This window comes from Callospermophilus lateralis, chromosome 18 (assembly GCF_048772815.1).
Source record: "Callospermophilus lateralis isolate mCalLat2 chromosome 18, mCalLat2.hap1, whole genome shotgun sequence".
In the NCBI taxonomy this organism is placed as follows: domain Eukaryota; kingdom Metazoa; phylum Chordata; class Mammalia; order Rodentia; family Sciuridae; genus Callospermophilus; species Callospermophilus lateralis.
This window is the reverse complement of record NC_135322.1, coordinates 61,013,984-61,032,978: the sequence shown is the minus strand read 5'-3', so window position 1 is coordinate 61,032,978 and position 18,995 is coordinate 61,013,984. Positions and strand designations below refer to the sequence as shown.

Sequence of the window (18,995 nt, the reverse complement as noted above, 5' to 3'; positions counted from 1 at the left end):
GTTACTGTCCCATGTTCTATGTAAAGAAATTTGAAGCCAAAATGTGGAGAGAGGGGGTGGCTATTGTCACACACCTGTGACTAGCACCCAGATCTGAGAGTCTCACGATACTAGATTATACTGCCTGTTAGGTTTTCTGGTTTTGTTTATTTGTTTCAGTGCTGAGGATCAAACCCAGAGCCTTGAGCATACTAGGCAGGCACTCTACCACAGAGTACAGGCCCAGCCCCTTTTTGTTCTTTTAACTCTAAATTAGGGTAAACTGTATTTGCATTTGGGTCATAATAATTTTCATACTTATTCTTTTAGGTCCAGTTACCTTTTGACTGCCACATATGGACTCCCGGAGATCTCCAGAGGAAACCATCCTCATTACAGGAGGGAGTGGCTATTTTGGCTTTCGGTCAGTTCATGTACAAAATATGTGTGTTGAATTACCTTACTGGTACTTGTTGAAAACAGTGTAGCTTTCGATTCTGACATTAACACCGTGTAGACTTTTGGCCATTCACGTGTGTTAAACCAGAAATGAACCAATTGCCTATTGCTGGACGTTGAAATTGAGAACCACAGGCATGTCCCATTTGAGGAAAAATTCTTTATAAAGCCAGTAAATGGAGGAGCGTGACATCACCAAAAACAATGTAAGAAATAGCTATTCTTTCACAGCTGTGTCATTGTAATTTGAGTAGATGAGAGGATTCTTACTTTTTAAATTTTAAATAAATAAGAAATAACAAAGAATGTGTGAAAATGAGGCACTCGGGATGAGTCAAGAAGACTTGGATTGGCCACCTTGACTGATACAGCACAAGGGGGACTTGATCTAACTCTTAATTCTTCTCATTTCAGCCTCGGCTGTGCTCTGAACCAGAAGGGAGTCCATGTGATTCTGTTTGACATCATCAGGCCTGCTCAAGACATTCCAGAAGGAATCAGGTTCATATGTGGAGACATCCGCCACCTCTCTGAGGTGGAGAAAGCCTTCCAGGGTGTGGATGTGGTGTGTGTATTCCATGTTGCTTCTTACGGTATGTCAGGGCGAGAACAGCTGAACCAAACCCTGATCGAAGAAGTCAACGTGGGTGGAACCGACAACCTCCTCCGTGCCTGCCAGAGGAGAGGGGTGCCCAGATTCGTTTACACCAGCACCTTCAATGTTGTCTTCGGAGGTCAAGTCATCAGAAATGGGGACGAGTCTCTGCCATACCTGCCTCTCCACCTGCACCCTGATCACTACTCTCGAACCAAATCTATTGCAGAGAAGAAGGTGCTGGAGGCAAACGGTTCCATCCTGGAAAGAGTCGATGGTGTCCTAAGAACCTGTGCTTTGAGGCCAGCCGGCATTTATGGGCCTGGAGAGCAAAGGCACCTTCCCAGGATAGTGAGTTACATTGAGAGGGGCCTGTTCAGGTTTGTGTACGGGGACCCGAGGAGCCTAGTGGAGTTTGTCCACGTGGATAACTTGGTGCAGGCCCACATTCTGGCCTCAGAGGCACTGAAGGCTGACAAGGGCCACATTGCCTCTGGGCAGCCCTACTTCATCTCAGATGGCCGACCCGTGAACAACTTCGAGTTCTTCCGACCCCTGGTTGAGGGCCTGGGCTACACCTTCCCCTCTACCCGCCTGCCATTGACCCTCATCTACTGCTTTGCTTTCCTGACAGAGCTGATCCACTTCATCTTGGGTCGATTGTACAACTTCCAGCCCTTCCTCACCCGCACTGAAGTGTATAAAACTGGTGTCACTCATTACTTTAGCTTAGAGAAAGCCAGGCAAGAGCTGGGTTATGAGCCCCAGCCCTTTGACCTACAGGAAGTGGTGGAGTGGTTTAAGGCCCGGGGTCATGGCAAAAGTCCTGGAAGCAGAGACTCCGAGTGTCTTATTTGGGGTGGTCTGCTGGCCTTCCTCTTGGTTATGTCCATGCTCACCTGGCTGCCCCTCTGACTCTGTCAGCGTGAAGGGAGAGCCGGAAACACAGAGCGGCTCACACGTGGTGGGATGGGTTCGGGAACTGGTTTCAGGATGTGCAGTGTTCTCTTTGGCCAGGTTTGGGCACTTCAGATTATGATTTGAGAACAGGGTCTTGGACTAAATATTTCCATCCTCCTCACACTGATGCTGCTGGGAGAAGAGAAGAGGCAGAGATGAGCTAGGAGTGTGGCTTCTGGTGTCCCTGCATCCTAGATGGGTGCAGTGCAAGGCCTGGAGCCGCAGAGAGAGGCTGCATGGCTGGGAATGTTGTACTGGAGTATATCAAAGGCCAAACATGCACTTCCTTCTGTTTCATACATTCTGCAGTTACCTGAAATAGACTAAAATTCTGACTGATGTGGGAATGCAAAACACTCACGGACTTGAAAAAAGTGAAAAATAACAAAATAGGCCAGAATCCTAACAGACTTCCCCTCAGGATGGCCACTGCTGCAGGGAGGCAGCAGCCAGCATAGCCAAGTCAGGGCACTGCCCCTGTGTGCCCATGTGGTCATGTGGGTGTTTAGACTAGCAGACCTCTGTCCTGCCTCACTGGATTCTTTTAAGGATTAAATTAAATAAAGCATACAAGCATACACATAAGCCATTATTTTTATAGAGTTGATACTGAACATTCCTCATGAGAGTTTTCTTTCTCAGAATGTTATCTCTAGAGGGCTATTGTTAGTGAACTTTCTGGAATGTCTGTGGGTGTGCATTCAGAGCCTGCAGCAGTATATGCTCAGTGTTTATAAAGTTCTGGCCTCCCGGGATAGACTGAAGTTTAGCAAACAGCTCAAAATCTGATGATTAAGGAAGACGATCAAGATGATGATGCTATCTTTAATTCTAAAATGTAGCATGGCTTAGTGTAGCATGATTCAACCAATGGCTTTCTCACTGGGGAGAACTTTGGCTCTCTGAAGGCCACGTTCAAGGAGGAACAATGTCAGCCTTCTCTGTCCACCCATGGGGACCACCGTGGAAGATGTTCAAGTTATATAGTTGCCTAGGAACCAGAGTAGGAAGCGGACAGAGTCTCCCTGTGCCAGGCTCTCGCCCCCAGGAGGGACAGTACTAAAGCCGGGGAGTTTCCGTCACTGTGGACAGTTATACTAGACTTCCTCTGGGAGTGGTTAAGAATACAAACAGATGAACAGCCTTTGGGGAATGCTGCCCAAGGGATTTGGAGGAAGCCTTGGACTTAGTGTCAGAAGACCTGCACTGGGAATGTTGTATGGCCTTAACCAAGTATCCCAGCCATTTAGAACTTGGGGATGAGACCACGCATTGCCCTTTTATAAACCACCCCCCGACCTCACAGGGTTTGCTATGAGCCTAAAATAACATGTGGTGAAAGTACGTTTAATAAATTGCAGCATAGATGTGAGGTGGTGGTCATCGTTGTTTCCAGGATCATGTTGCTTGAGTCTTATATCACAAGGAAGTGCTTGCTTCAGTCTTGAGTAACTTCAGTGAACACCACAGCATGTCTAAGGCTCAGGGCGCCCTAGGGCAGGTTTCTCTGCCCTCTGCACAGTCACAGGCTCGAGTGAACAGCACTTCCACAGGACAGGGTGCTGATTCACAGGCAAGCCCAGGAAGGCATTCCCATTGTCTTTGAGAGGCAGCACCAACTTTCAAAACATGCTTTCCGTGACACCCCTCAAAAGAGTCGGAGGTGCGTCTCAGTTTTCTCAGACCAAGCACTTGGAGGAGAGTGAGGCCCTCATTGGTTGGTTTGAGGAGTTTTCCCCTCATTAATTACATAAGTGAAATTCATGATCGGTGTTTGTAAAGTTCACGCTCAGTGTTTATAAAGTTCTGGCCTGTTGTCAGCCTGGTGTTTTAGCTTATTTTATTGCTGTGACCAAGAGACCTGACAGGAACAATTAGAGGAGGAAAAGTTCATCAAGGTTCATGGTTTCAGAGGTCTTGGTTCACAGACAGCCAACTTCATTGCCCTGGGCCCAAGAGGAGGCAGAACATGTGGCAAAGGGCATGACAGAGGACAGCAGCTCAGGACATGGCAATCAGAAAGCAGAGAGAGTTGTCCACTCACCAAAGGCTCACCCTCAGTGACCCACCTCATCCAGCCATACCCTACCACCCTACAGTCACCACCTGGTTAATCCCTGTCAGGAGATTAACACGGTGATGGGATTAAAACTCCCATAACTCAATCATTTCACCTCTAAACTTTCTTGCATTGTCTCACACATGAGCTTCTGGGGAACACCTCATATCAAAACCCTAACACCTAGCCTGTGACCCGCCTGGGCATTCTACAGCACTGACATCATCGTCTACTCCCTCCTTGAAGCATAGTTTATTTGTGTTTCAAAACACACCTCTCCCCTGTCAGTTATCTATTATTACATAACAAGTTACCATGACCTTCAGTTTCTGTGGACAGGAATTTGGTGCCACTTGGCTGGTAGCGCTTCCTTAGGTCTGCCATGAGGGTCATCTCATGAGGCTGCCTGACAGTTTTCTGAAGCTGGGGGACCCACTCCAGGATGGTCTGTCCCTGTGACTGTTGGCAGGAGGCCCCCCTTCCCATCCTAATGAGATGGTATCTGGTCTCCCCTCCAAAGGCGATCCAAGAGGGCAAGGTGGAAGCCACACTTTCATGCCTGGCCTCAGACGTCACACATCCTCACTCCACAGTGTATTGGTCACATGGATCAATCCCATGCTGTGTGGGAGGGACGTACACAAAGGTATGAATACCACAAGATGGGGACTGCCAGGGTCCCCTAGGAGGCTGGGCTCTTGGCCCCGCCAGGCCCTCCTCCTGTTTCCAGGAAAGGTGGCCCACCTTGCCCGCTACCTGGCTTCCTCAGCCTACTTTCTGCCGCTGGGATTTCATTTTTATTTTTTTTTTTTTTAAGAGAGAGGGAGAGAGAATTTTAGTATTTATTTTTTAGTTATCGGCGGACACAACATCTTTGTTTGTATGTGGTGCTGAGGATCGAACCCGGGCCGCACGCATGCCAGGCGAGCGCGCTACCGCTTGAGCCACATCCCCAGCCCTCTGCCGCTGGGATTTCAGAGGTCTGGAGACGCTGCAAGGTTTTGTACTGGGTCTCTTATAATATAATTATATATTATATATATAAGCAAATATAATTACTCGGAGCACTTTCTGTTTCCCACGAGTCCTGTCGCAGTTCACCCCAACTCACAAAAGCTTCACCCACAGACCTCTTTGAGCTTCTGTTGGGACTACTGAGGGACATGCTCAGTCAGAGACTTACTGGATTACTAACAACTTTCGCTTCTGAAAAGCCTTATCAAGCTCGCTGTCTGAGTGGTCCTCTCAGGAGCCCCCTCAGGCCTTTCTGAGGTCTTAAAAGATTCTGTAGCCACAAACTCAGCCCTGCACTGTCATTTCCACAATGCCATGCCTTACGCAGGCCTGATGGGTTTGAGAGGGAGCTGCACGAGGCCATGACATCAGGAGGCCAATGTGGAGCCTGCCTGCCTCACTCCGAGCTTGCTTCCTTCTCTGAGGGCAGTTGCTCTTCTGACACAGAGGTAACTTGTCATCTCTAGCCAACCCACACTAGGACTGTGTTAACTAAGTCAGGCCTAAAGGAGGTCGAGTCCGTAGCTGAGGTTGGGACTACTGAGGGACAGTGAGTTCAGGGAAGGGAGGAACGTGAGCATCTCAGATGGAAGCTGGTGGCTTCACAGGACCTACCCTGTTTCCTTCTTAGCTCAGGAGATGTGCAATTAAGGAATTCCATCCATTCTAGGGCTTCCAGCTGCCTTTCCCGGCCCTCGGCTTGGACGGGCTCACCCAAACCTGCACAGAGCAATGCAGAAGGAGAGGGGGGCCTGTCAGGAAATCTAGTCAGATTCCCTCAGTGCTGGTCACAGGGGCAAAAGGCACTGCACTGTGAACAGTAGCAATTACAGTAAGACCAAAGAACCGTCTGTCATACAATACAATTAACCACTGCCCAGCAATTAGAACAATGAAATTATGATGATTATATTTCAATTAAAAAGTAGAAATTTTTGAAAATTTTAATAAATTTGAAATTTATTCCAGCACCAGTATACCTAGGGAGGACATTTTTCAAGCCCGGGGTCCAGGCCAGGCTATGTTCCAGAGGAATCACCAAACAGTGTTGCTCAGTCAGAGACTTACTGGATTACTAACAACCAGCAGGTGCCTCCTGCCCTACATGCCTTTCCAAACCTCTGTCCACCCAGCCTCACAGACATAGGGGCGAGGCAGCCTGCAGATTTTGCTTTCGGCCTCAGCACCCTGTGCACCCAGGGCCGTGGGGTGAATGGCGCCCCCATTGGGTGCCCCTGGAAGCCAACATCACACTTACGTCTTATTAAAACCCTGTTTACTAGCATCCCCTGCTTTGGCAGTGATACTCCACCTCCTTTTTGAGGAGAAAAACCCATGTCCGCCCTTCTTTTCCCTGAGAAAGAAATGGAGCTGCCCCCCAGGTGCAGCCAATCAGGACACCCATCATCCTGCCCGCAGTCACTGGGCCCACGTGGGCCAGCCAGCGTGCTCCAACCTCTCTCCCCACCCACTTAAAAAGGACTTGCTGCTGGGGTGGCTGTGTTGGGAGGCTCAGCGTTTGCTGCTCCCGCGATTCTCCTGCCCTGATGGAGAGGCCTAAGCCCTGGTGACAGTGTTTGGACTTCTGGAGCTCACGTGTTCAGAGAGTGAAGAAGTGGAAGCAGAAGGTCCCGGCTGACATCACTGCAGCTACTTCCCCACGGCCATCCCGTCATGTGAGTCATGGAACGTTTTCTTTTCTGCTTGAGGTGCCTTGAGTTGGGTTTTTCTCCAGGAATTGGTAGAGTCCTGGCTTAGGGTCTCCACGGTTCATAAGCCCCTTGGCACGAGGGAGGTCGCCTTGCAAAGGCGGTCCCTCTCCCCTGGTCTCTGTGCTCCCTTCCTGATAAAAGGGACCTTCTTTTCTCCTCTGGCTAACTGAACGTTTACTTGAGTTTTTCTTCCAGAATCAGATTAATTTTCTTTCTTGTAATCATGTTTATTTGAATCTTGTATATTTAAACCATGAATATTTGGGCTCAACACGTCTTTAAGCAGTCTATTTCAAACTCTCTTATTCCATAAGAAAATTAACAAAGTGACTTCTCCCCAGAACGCAGACACCTCACCAGGATGTGTGTTTTGTCTGCTCTCATATCCAGAGATCACAGAATATCCTTTATGTGCCCAATAAATGCAGTTGACTAGGTGGATGAGTCTATCCACCAGGACTCTTATCTGAGATTACCATTGATTTCCTAATTATCCTTTTCCTTTAAACCTGTGGCTCTTCCTAATAAATACGTTTAAGGTTCAAGTTAAAAATACAGACTCCAGAGAGCTGACATCCACATTAAAAGGCAGACAAGGAGGCTCTGGGATTGGTCCTCTACTGTAACAACCAGAAAACTTGGAGAAGGACAGTAACTAAATTCATGATTTAAAAGCTCTTTATGTATATCTTACTATAAAGAAAAAAAAAAGATACTCAGACTTCAAACTCTTCCCCTGGCTGTTCTGATTTGGAAAATCTGTGTTGACTGGGAATCCACACTCCAGGTGCTTTTTATCTTCCCACAGTGAAAAATACTGCCAGATACCAAACACATGCTCCTTTGCAAAACGCTCAGTACGAGCCTCCTGAACTCCTGCATGGCTCTTCCCTTTAGAGTGCGTTGCTATAGCAGGTGCTGAGTGTTTGAAGGGGGAGAAGGACCTTAGATTCAAGTGACCTCCCTCCTGCCAGCTTTTTATGCAGGGCCTGAATGTCTCTCTTACCTGAGAAGCAAGCCTCAGCTCTGTGCTGACTTTTCCAGCCATCCCAGAGCCCTCATCCTTTGACCAAAGGGCTTTTTTTTTTTTTTAAGAGAGAGAGAAAGAGAGAGTTTTAATATTTATTTTTTAGTTTTCGACAGATCGAACCCAGGCCGCACGCATGCCAGGCAAGCGTGCTACCGCTTGAGCCACATCCCCAGCCCCACTTTTTTTTTTTTTTTTTAAACCCATCTGGTCAAATCTGGCTATCTAATATTTCAGCACATACAGTCATTGGCTAAGGAAACCCTAATCAGAAATGGGGCTAGTCGATGGAAAATCTCTAAGCCGAATATACAGATTGATAGAACGTTATCTTCCTATAATTGAGAACCCGTATACACCAGGAAAAATACCTTTGTGATCGAACTCAAGTCATCAAGTCATTATGACTGAGGCCACGTCTAGAAAGAGATTATAAGTAGCAAAGTAATTGGGACAAGTGTCCTTGAACCACAAGGAATTTGTCTGCAATAATTTACAACTAAATAACAAGTCTCTAAGTAATGAGACGAGTTAAAGGCGGCGAATAATTTTAAAAACTCTACATTAGTAAAATATAGGATTTTAATCCTAGAAAGTATTATAGGTGTCTTTTTTTTTCAATGGAGACTTGTTACAGATCTAAAAGTAAAATAAATAAATAAATGTAATATATATATATATATATATGTATATATACACATACATACATACACAGGTATATGTACACATACATTCACACACACACCCAAAAATGTCTTTTTAATGTTGTAAGAATGTGTCGTCTTGTGCTCCTAACAGTCTCTTAGAGTTAGCATCTTGAATAGCCAACAGGGGTCATTTTGAAATATTGACCAGTTTCAAGAGGAAGTCTTGCTAATGCTGGAGCACTGCGTTCTTGGCACGGGGGATTTTTCTCTACATGCTCAGCTTGAGGGTAATGGTAGGTAGTAACCTGTCACCCCAGTCAGCTAAATTACTCAGGTGACTCAGATCATTCTTCATAGTTAATTGCTGCTGTTTGTTGAGAGCTTGCTCTTTGTGACATTCTCTATATTTCTTGGAACCATTGGTTTTCTCCATATTTTAAGAGATAGGTACATTATAATCTCTAGTTTACACAGGAGGAAACTGAGGCTTGGGGAGATACCTTGCCCAAGGTTATCCAAAGTCACCTAGCTAGCAAGTGACCAAGTTTAGATTTGAACCAGGCCAAATTGACTCCAAAGGCCAAACTCTCAACTATGGTGTCTGAGGTGGCTTTATTGTTTTAGCCAAACATCATTCAAAGCCAAATGTCACACAAACTGCATTGGTAATTAAAATAAGCTGCTGTAAAAGATGAGTAACTACCAACAGTAACTTTTGCTCTACAAACTCATCCTAAGTTATATCAACAAAGCATTATTTTACTGTGTGTTCAGGGGGTGACAGTCACTGAAATTCGTTTGTTCTGTGAGGAGTATGGCATGCTGGAGCCCTGGGGCATCTCGGAAGACCTCCCCCAAGAACACTTGACTTGGTTTTATGCCTAATCACATTCTGACACTGGCGTATTGCACATGTTCTAATCTTCCTAAATCAGATTCTTGGGAGCAGAGTCCAGGTGTGACTGGGGCCTGGTATTGCCTCCTCTGCAGTCTCTTACACCACTCTCAACGTGAAGCACAGGCCTACTAGAAAAATCTGCCAGACAGTGCTGGCTGGCTGGCAGTCGTACCAGGGCTGTGACCCGCCCAGCAGGGCCATGTGGGACACCAGGCCAGCATCCGGGCCACCCGCCGACTCGCGCCCTAATGTCACACGTGCCTTACTCCTGTCAGGCCAGGGCACAGCGTGTTGGGAGTCCACTGGAAGCAGCCTGTCTCATCGGTTGTGAAGTGGGGTGATCAGGTTTTAATTCATGACTGCAGCGCTTTTTAAAAGTTACGGGTCATAAGTATGTGTTCCTAGAACGGAGACAAGATGTAAACAGTCTTATCCTGTAGGCTTTTTATTCAATTGTGCAAAAACCATGAAACAGGTACTGTATTTTAGTTAAATATCGCTTTAATTGCAACAAAACAGCTTTTGTGGCTGTGAAATGAAACCTGTAAATAAGAGGAAGAGCTTAAGCCATCCTGACTGAGCAGCTTTAACTGCAGGCTCTAAATGTGTCGAGGAGTGGAGAGAGTATTCTGGAAGCTAACTGTTTACCACAGAGACAAAGCGTTTGAAAACAAAACTGTACTTGGGTGACTCACAGAGTGTGCAGTTGCAGTGACATGGTCACGGACACGTTCCGTTTCAGGTCTTTGCATTCAGGGTTGCGCGGTCCATTCATTCACTCAGAGGTCCCCGACTGTCCTGACTCCTTGAGATCAGAGTCCCAAGTGTGTCCATGCTAAGGGTTCAGCCGGTGCAGAGCGTGGCAGTGCAACAGGGGGCCAGTTGACCGCGTCGGGCGCCTCTGACAGGAGCATCCCTGAGCAGTGGAGATCTGTGTGCCCTGAACCAGGTGCTGGGACACTGCCAGGCCCTGGAGGCAGTGGTGACCAATGGGGGTGTCTGGCAGGCTACAGTGGTGAGGCTAGCCTTAGGCGTTTAGATTTTTCTTTTTTTATATTAGGGAAGATTCAGCCATCACTGGGGTATTTTAGAATCCCAGGACATCAGAGTGAAATTATCAGTTGTCAGTGTTTGCTTTAACATCTGAAAAATGTTCCTATTCTACGTCTCTTCAGACCATTGGGTGCTGTGGGTGAGGCGATGTGCTCCTCTGCCATGGCCCCCCAGGAAACTGTCCTTCTGTTGAATACTGTACCTTCGCTCGCTCTCAATTTGAGTGGACTGTGCTTTAGTGTATTTATAAATGATGGATTCAGTTTCTGAAATTAAACTTTTTTTTTTTTTTGCGGTTTTCCAAAAAAAGAAAAGAAAAATCTGCCAGAGGAAAGGAAATGCAAAGTCCAACTCGCAGAGCTGCCCTAAAATGCTTAAATTCTCCCCATAAGAAGTGAACTTCTTCCAGATGCTTGAGAGTAGACACTGTCTCTGAGCCCTGGGGCACCTTGGGCTTTCACTCCACCTTCCTTTGGTGGTAATGGTCATATGCTTGCTTGCAGGTCCTTGGGCCTCTCTAGGATCCATTTCTTATTTGCAAAGTGACTCTGAGAGAAAATGCCCCCCATCTGTGGAGTGGAGATAATACATTCCCTGCTCATCTCCTGGGGGAACTTGTGTGGATTAAATGGCACAAAGGCCTTTTGTGACCTGCAAGGCACCGTGCACATGGATCCTTAATTAAGAATGGCTCCTCTGGGAGAGGCGGCAGGGTGTGGAGGGGGAGCTGGTGGTTCATAGCAATGGATGCAAGGCCAGCTAGCTGAGGGTGAGACGGTGGAGCGGGACGTTCAGTGAGCAGCTGGCCGCAGAGGCTGCAGTGTGAATGAGAAGAGCTCGTTCTCAGTGGCTGTACAGAGAGCATGGTGCTAATGAAAGCTCTCATTGATCGCTGCTCTGTAGCAGGTGCTGGTTTGTTTACCATGGCTTTAAATACATCAATGCAAACATGTTTGGGGCTATAAACTGAAAATGGGAACTTACTTTCTTTTTTATTTTTTGATGTGGCAGAGATCATACTGGAAGAAAAATGGTCATTTGTGTCTTTCTGCTCACCATGGTGTGTCTTGGTTTTAAAACACCCAGCACTAGAAAGTCAACCCCAAAATAACATGTTGGTCAAACTCTTACTTCTGTACACTTGGAATACATTTTTAATATTTAAAAGTTTAATGACAGGTAGTAACTGAGCATATTTATAGAGTACAGTGTGATATCTTAACACACGTGTACAATGTATAATGATCAGATCAGGGTAACTGGCAGATCCATCACCTCAAACATTTATCATTTCTTTGTGCTAGGAGCATATTAAATGTTCTCCACTAGCTATTTTGAAATACACAGGTAAATATTGGCAACCATGGTCACTGTCCTATGCCATCAATGTCAGAATCTGTTTCTCCTATCCAACACCACTCTTTTTAAAAATTTTTTTTGGTCTTTTTTATTTTAGTATCATCCATGACTTGAAATCTAACACTTGCCTCATGCCACATATACAGGTTTAGCCCAGTAGATTATAGGCCAAAATAGAAAGAAAGGCAATGTTTCAAGGTCAAACCTTGAAGTAGGTGAAGTCTGCTCAAACAGAACAGCAAAACCTAACCCTAGGAAGACTGCCGACAGTACGTGACAGTAGAATGCACTTATGCACTTTGATATACATAGATGGGATATGATTCCTCATTTTTCTGAGTGTACATGTTGCAGAATCATATTGGTCATACAGTCACATATATACATACAGTAATAATGTCTGTTTCATTCTACTATCTTTCCTATCCCCACATCCCCTCCCCTTCCTTCCTATCACTTCCCTCTACCTAATCTAAGGTAACACTATTCTTCTCTAGTGCCTTCCTCCTTATTGTGAATTAGCATCCACATGTTAGAGAAAACATTCAGCCTTTGGTTTTGTGGGATTGGCTTATTTCACTTGGCATGATATGCTCCAACTCCAACCATTTATTGGAAAATGCCATAAATTCATTATATACCACATTTTCTTTATCCATTCTTCTATTGAGGGACACCTAGGTTGGTTCCATAGTCTGGCTATTGTGAATTGAACTGCTATGAACATTGACATGGCTGCATTACTGTAATATGCTGATTTTAAGTCCTTTGGGTGTAAACCAAAGAGTGGGATAGCTGGGTCAAATGGTCCAACTTCCCCCTTGTACTTATTAACCATCCTCCCTGCATTCCATCTCCCCTACCAGCTTCTAGTAACCACTGGTGTATATGTGTGTGTGTGTGTGTGTGTGTGTGTGTGTGTGTGTGTCTGTGTGTGTGGTTTGTTCGTTTGCAATACTGGGGATAGAACCCAGGTCATATGCATGCTAGGCAAATACTCTCCCACTAGTCACACTCCTAGTCACACCTCTTTTTCTTTTTTATTTGAGACAGGGTCTGGCTAGGTTGCCTGGACTGGCCTCGAAATTGAGATCCTCCTGCTTTAGTCTCCCAAGTAGCCGGGGTCACAGGCACAAGCCACCACTCCAGCTTTCAGTAGCCACTAGTCTTCTCTCTACTTCTAAGAGATCAACATGCTTAGATTCCAACTATGAGTGTGTCTGACTTACATCAGTTAACATAATGTTCCCCAGTTCTACCACGTAGCCACAAATGACAGGATTCCACCCTTTATGGCTGAACACACTCCCATTGTATATGTGTACACGACATCCTCTTTCTCCGTTCACCATGGACACGTAGAGAATACCTCTTTTCAATTCGTTAACATAGATTTAAAAGTGACTAAGTAAAGTGTGTGAACACCTCCTTACAGAAGGCTGAAACTCTGCAGATACGTCCAAGGCCCCTTTGCAGCATCCTAAGTCTGTTGTGTATGTTTCTGTAGAAAGCAGGGCCCCCCGGCTGCTGTCTCCCATGCCCCTGCCCTGTTGCCCTCTGCTACTTCTGTATCCTGTTCAGTTGTCCATCGCGATGACCTGCCCGTATGGTGTGACACTCCTCTCTGCTGACATGGGAGGTGTGACCCTGGGTCCCAATTTTCCCAGGACAGTTCTAATTTATGCCTGTAGTCTTATCCTAGTTTTTAATAATGTCCCTTTTCACTCTCAACTGGGTCCCCTTTATATAATAAATTATATTGTCACTCTGTGTGGAAGATAGTACAAATACGTAAAGAATTGAGGGTCTTTTTTCTATAATCTGTGTACTAGAAGTTATTGTAAACTGACTTTGAGGAAGTTTTATTTTGTGCATATACAGTAGAACACAGGGTGAAATCCCAAAATCTAGATTAGAGCTCTTTGGGGGTTTTACCTATTTTGAACAGCAGTACTATGAACACTCTGGTACACATCTTTTTGTGCACATATATGTGCACACACAGGCATATTCATATTAGGCATATATTTAGGAGCAGAGTTGCTGGGTCTTAAATGTGTACATGTTTAACTTCAGTAGAGGGTCTGTGGATTTTGTACCAATTTACCCCACAACCAGTGTGCTAGGTGTTCCATATTCTTGCCCCATTTGCTATCCAGCTTTTAAATTTTCAACACGCCAGTAAGAATATAGCAGCCTCTCGTGGTTTCATGTTGTATTGCCCTTGTGAATAATGAACACCTTCTCTGCTTCCCAGCCATCAGGATGCACTCTTGCAAGGGGCTACTCATGAAGTATGCCCACTTTTTCCCTACTGGATTGTCTGTCATTGACTTGGAAAGATGGAGTCGTGCTTTGACTGAAGTCTGTCTGTTGTCTGGTATATTATTGCAAGTGCCTCCTTCCACTTTCCCATTTGCCTTCTGATTTATGCCCTTTGAGACACACAGCCTGAACTTTGGTGGTCAAACTCGGCAGTCTTCCTAGGGTTAGGTTTTGCTGTTCTGTTTGAGCAGCCTTCATCTACTTCAAGGTTGGACCTTGAAACATTGCCTTTCTTTCTATTTTGGCCTATAATCTACTGGGCTAAACCTGTATATGTGGTGTGAGGCAAGTGTTAGATTTCAAATCATGGATGATACTAAAATAAATTTGTTCAATGGATACCAAACTGGCAAGATCAGTGGTCAGTGTCCACAAGGCAATGCATAACTGAGTCCCCAGTCACAATTTGCATTTCTGCAGACGGGAATCAATTGAGTTACTCAATGAGAGATGTAGAGATCCTACAGAACCAGGCCCTGGCAGCCTGTGTATGCATTATGTACACTGTTCTTTCAATTCTCCTTTGCTCCAGCTGGAATGTTTTATGGGTCCCCTTGAGGATTAGTGAGTTAAACAGAATTTTGACATATATTCCTTTTGTATCTTTCAGAGTTATGGCTGCATCATTTTTTTTTCCCCAAATGATCAAGCATTTACTCTAATTTCCTCTCTGCTTGTTACTGCTTCATCTCCTAATGCAGGTTTGGCATAGGCCTTTCTGAAGTCTTGGCGTGGGGTGACTAATCGCTGGTGGTGGGGGCTAGGGTAGAACAGTCATGGGACATACAACATGGCTTCTGTGCACCAGGGACTGTTGCTGTGGCTGACAGCCCCAGTGACACCCATCACTGTTCTGAGAAATCCACTTACACCGACCTCAGTGCTCCCTCTAGCCCTACACATTCTTCCAAAGCAGATAAATTGAAGAGTCACATATTCATTGTATATCTGAGTTTTGCCCCCCAAAAGACCTGTAACCTAGAAAATGTGATAAATAGAATAGGAAATAATGTTTTTAAAAGAATTATAACTATCACATATCTGAATCATTTCATTGTTTCATTAGGGAGTATAAAAATCAAATAGCAGTTTAAAACAAGAGTTCTGGACAGATTACTGTATTCATTCAGGCCAAATTTTTATTTTTTTAAATGTGATACAACCATTTAATTTTCACAAGAACCATAGCCAACATCTGTGTGACTCATTCACATAATCCTTTACATACCCAGACAAGCACGTATATTTATATAAAAAAATAAATTAAGCTTTAACAAGGAATCGAGTTTAAAAATGCAGCTGTGTAAAGCCTAGTGAAAAGTAAGAAAGTGGAAATTTCTGAAAAAATGGGATCACTGTGTGATCTGGCTCTTCAAGAAAATATTTTGATCAATTAAAAACCTAGAACAAATTACTGAGTAATAATTTTTTTTTTGTAGTTGTGGATGGACAGAATGCCTTTATTTTGTTTATCTTTATGTGGTGCTAAGGATCAAACCCACATGTTAGGCAGTGCCTCACACATGTTAGGCAAGCGCTCTGCCACTGAGCTCCAGCCCCAGCCTCTCACTGAATAATCTTAAATGTCAATTTTTTTAATTCTGCATACTCCTGAATCTAATTAACTTTCTGTTGGCTAGAGTACAGCTTTTAGGTACAGCTAGAGTACCACATATAGGCACATTCATATTAGGCATATATTTTAGGGTTGCTCCCAAAAAGTTAAATGTCTCACAAGTTAAACGCTGAGTGACATTCCTTTTAAAGTGAAAAGCATCAGGGCCCTTTATAGCCATCCTTGCTTCCAAATACAACTCGTCACTTGGTGGCCCTGGATCAGTGATCTTAAAATGTCATGCTCCGATATCCTTAAATTGACATCTAAAATTTTTCTTCACAAACAGTTGCAAGGATGTAAATGCTGGCATATTATAATACAGTATGTTCAAATAAAACCACTAAATCCCTTTTCAAATTTAGCCAAGAGGTTCTAAATATAAAAGTTATTTGACAGACACTCCTCCTTTCAAAAGTGACATGAACAGGCGATTTTTAATAGGAAATCCACATTTCCTTTTACACCCTGAATGTGTAGTTTTATACCTCTTCCCCCTCGAAATTTTAGCCTAATTACATAGGGCTTTTATATTTTTTAATTTTATTTTTAATAAAATTACATAATATCATATAATCATAAGGCCCTAGGCTTTTTTAAAAATGTCTTCTGGATGGAGCTTGATTAGCAAACATGGAGTACAAATTTTACATGAATTATTAAACATAGTAAAACTTCACTGGAAATGTATTAATGGAGATTGATTATTAATCGGAAATGGTGAGGGCCTTCTCCTCCAATTATTTTATCTACCTGTGAATTAATGAATGAGCCAAGGTGCGACTGCCCTTTCTCCCTGTTACATGTGGAAGCTGTGATGACCCTTCTCACACAGATGAGGAACCGGAGCGGAGGAAGTTTTCTTCCGTCTCCTCTCACAGGCACATGTCCAAAGACAGAAATTTCTTGAGTCTCTCATCCATTTTGTGAAAGCAAAGAATTAGGCACTGCCCAATTTGTAAAAGGTCTGCACCCTGTTTAGACCAAACATCCATATTTTGAATTCTCTACCTTGGGTCCTGGTCTCTAGTAGATAGGAAATGAGGGAAACTTGTTTTCTTTTGCAAGATTAAAAAGGGCATCGTCTAAAGGTAGATGACTCTTGGGAACAAGTGCAATAGGGAGATAAGGATCTGAAAACAGATACCTGAAAGGCTCTTTGCCACAGGGGTAAGGCTGGCCTGCCATGGCATGGGTGGCTCAAAGGCCACTGGCCTTGGTTTGGTGGCTTGAGTTAAATTTTTAACCAGGTCAGAAAACATGTAAATTACTAGATTTTGTTGCCTGGCTTCCTTCTTAATAGACCATCAGATCCTTAGATGTTTCCTATGTACACTGATCTCTCAGCCACTGCTTGGCCAAAGGATTCTGAGATCGAATTGGGGAACATGATTCTGGACACCCCTCTTACCTCTTGCATATCTAAGTCTCACCATGGGGAAATTTAGCTTTGTACAACCTAAGTTTCCCAAACTTAACAACCCAACCAACCTCCTCCATTTATTTTTTTCCATGTCGTAATCAATATTCCCAATAGCACATGTAAGGAATTGGCAAACAAGTCATGTGACACCCATGCACTGGCAGCAGGGGCCCACAGGGCTGCTGCCATCTGTCGGAATGTTGCATCACCCTGCAATATAGCCAGTGGTTTAAGTCACATGGTGAGCCATCTCGGCTAGATGACTGGGCTTTGTGGCATCCAGACTCTGGGAAGAAACATGATATCATCTATGTCTTTCCTGAGAATTCACTTAGGTCCCTGACATTACCAAAAACCAATCAATACATGACCCTATTAAGGGCAGGACAGAAGAGCCAAAGCAAGTATCTCTAAAGGCAGGCTCTCACTGGAGCACCAGGAGGAGACAGGTTCTTCCCAGCATTGCTGTGGTGGCCCCTGCCTGCCTTTCCCACAGAGGTCAGCTGGGCAACTCTCCACACAGCAGCAGGCAAAGACAAGCCTCACTTCTTCAAGCTTCAGTCTTTCTGCTACTTCTCCATATCTTTGATACAGTAGCCAAAATGATACAGTAGTCAAAAGTCCGTTTTAAGTGAAAGGAGATGTGGGCTTGGAATTTGGCTTAATACAGAGTGATGCTTCTGGGTAGGGTAATGATATGGCTAAAAGGGACTGGGGTACTTGTCACGCTCGTGGGGTAGGCGCCAGTAGCTGCCTGGGCCACCAGCCAGCGGGGCACTGGCTGGGCAGTGTGAAACTTCCTTCCCTGTGGCACTTCATCTCCTTGCCTTTCTTGAAAGTCGCTTTGAACGGTGACTGTTATGAGGACTTTTGTTGCTGACTGCCACACAAAGCAGCAACTCACAGAGCAATAAATAATGTCCCACGGTAAGAGCCCCCCCCCCCCCCCCCCCGCCGCAACAGACTCCTGTTCCTGGCTTTGGGGAAGGTAATTGCCTCTTCCAGGAGCTCATGGGTAGATATAGGTCCATGAGACCAGTAACCACAGATATTTCTCATGGACAAAACTGTCACTGTGCTTGGCATACGGAGGTGCTCAGTAAGTTTTTGCGGACTCGAGGGAGAGTGCCTTTAGGTCAGACAGGGCCTGACTTGTATTAACTGCTTGCCAACAATACATGCACGCTGAACCCGGCATTTTGTATAACCGGGGGAGGATTGAATGGGTTTCTAGGACCAAATTCCACCCAACCAAAGCACCAGTTTACTGCTAACTAGTTCCTCTACACCGCACTTGTTTTTCATATGTACACCTGTTTCCTCAAGTTTCAGGTCACTCTAACTTGTGACTCTAGTGACCCAGCATGATCCTCTCCTTTAAAAGGCTTACTAAGTCGTTGAAATTGAGCTCAGGATGCAGAGCCACCTGTGTGGTCACGATGGCGGTGCCTTCCCCTGCTGGGAGAAGCTCATCTGCAGTTTTCTACCACACTCCAGTGCTCAATGCCCGAGAGCTTGGCTCACTGCTCCAGAAACCGAACAAGCCAGAGACATTCCCCCACAAATTCAACTTTTGTCCTCTTTAAGCCAGCAACTGACCTCGTCTGAGGACCCAGGGCTTTCCCAGCTGCTGCCAGTCAGCGCCACAGAGCCTGGGCGTGAGGAGTGGCAGAGACTCCCAGCAGCAGGCAGAAGAGGGGTAGGAGGAGCCTCCACAGAACCTGAGCTCTGAGAGCCTTCTTAAAACAGAGGCCCCAAGATTCCCACCCCCAGTAACTCTACTGACAAGGCAGAAATTGTCCTAATGAACAAATGCCATCACCCAGCTCTTTCCTGGGGCCTGTGGTGGTCCATGCAAGACGTCTGTCTA

General features: G+C 45.1%; 1 protein-coding gene across 1 annotated transcript; it reads left to right on the top strand.

Moving 5' to 3' along the window:
- The first annotated feature begins 315 nt into the window (after nucleotides 1-315).
- Nucleotides 316-3,875, top strand: Sdr42e1 (short chain dehydrogenase/reductase family 42E, member 1). Its single transcript, XM_077105795.1, has 2 exons — nucleotides 316-403; nucleotides 853-3,875. The coding sequence occupies exons 1-2, from the start codon at nucleotides 336-338 to the stop codon at nucleotides 1,946-1,948; spliced, it is 1,164 nt and encodes a 387-aa protein (XP_076961910.1). The 5' UTR covers nucleotides 316-335; the 3' UTR covers nucleotides 1,949-3,875.
- The last annotated feature ends 15,120 nt before the right edge of the window (nucleotides 3,876-18,995 follow it).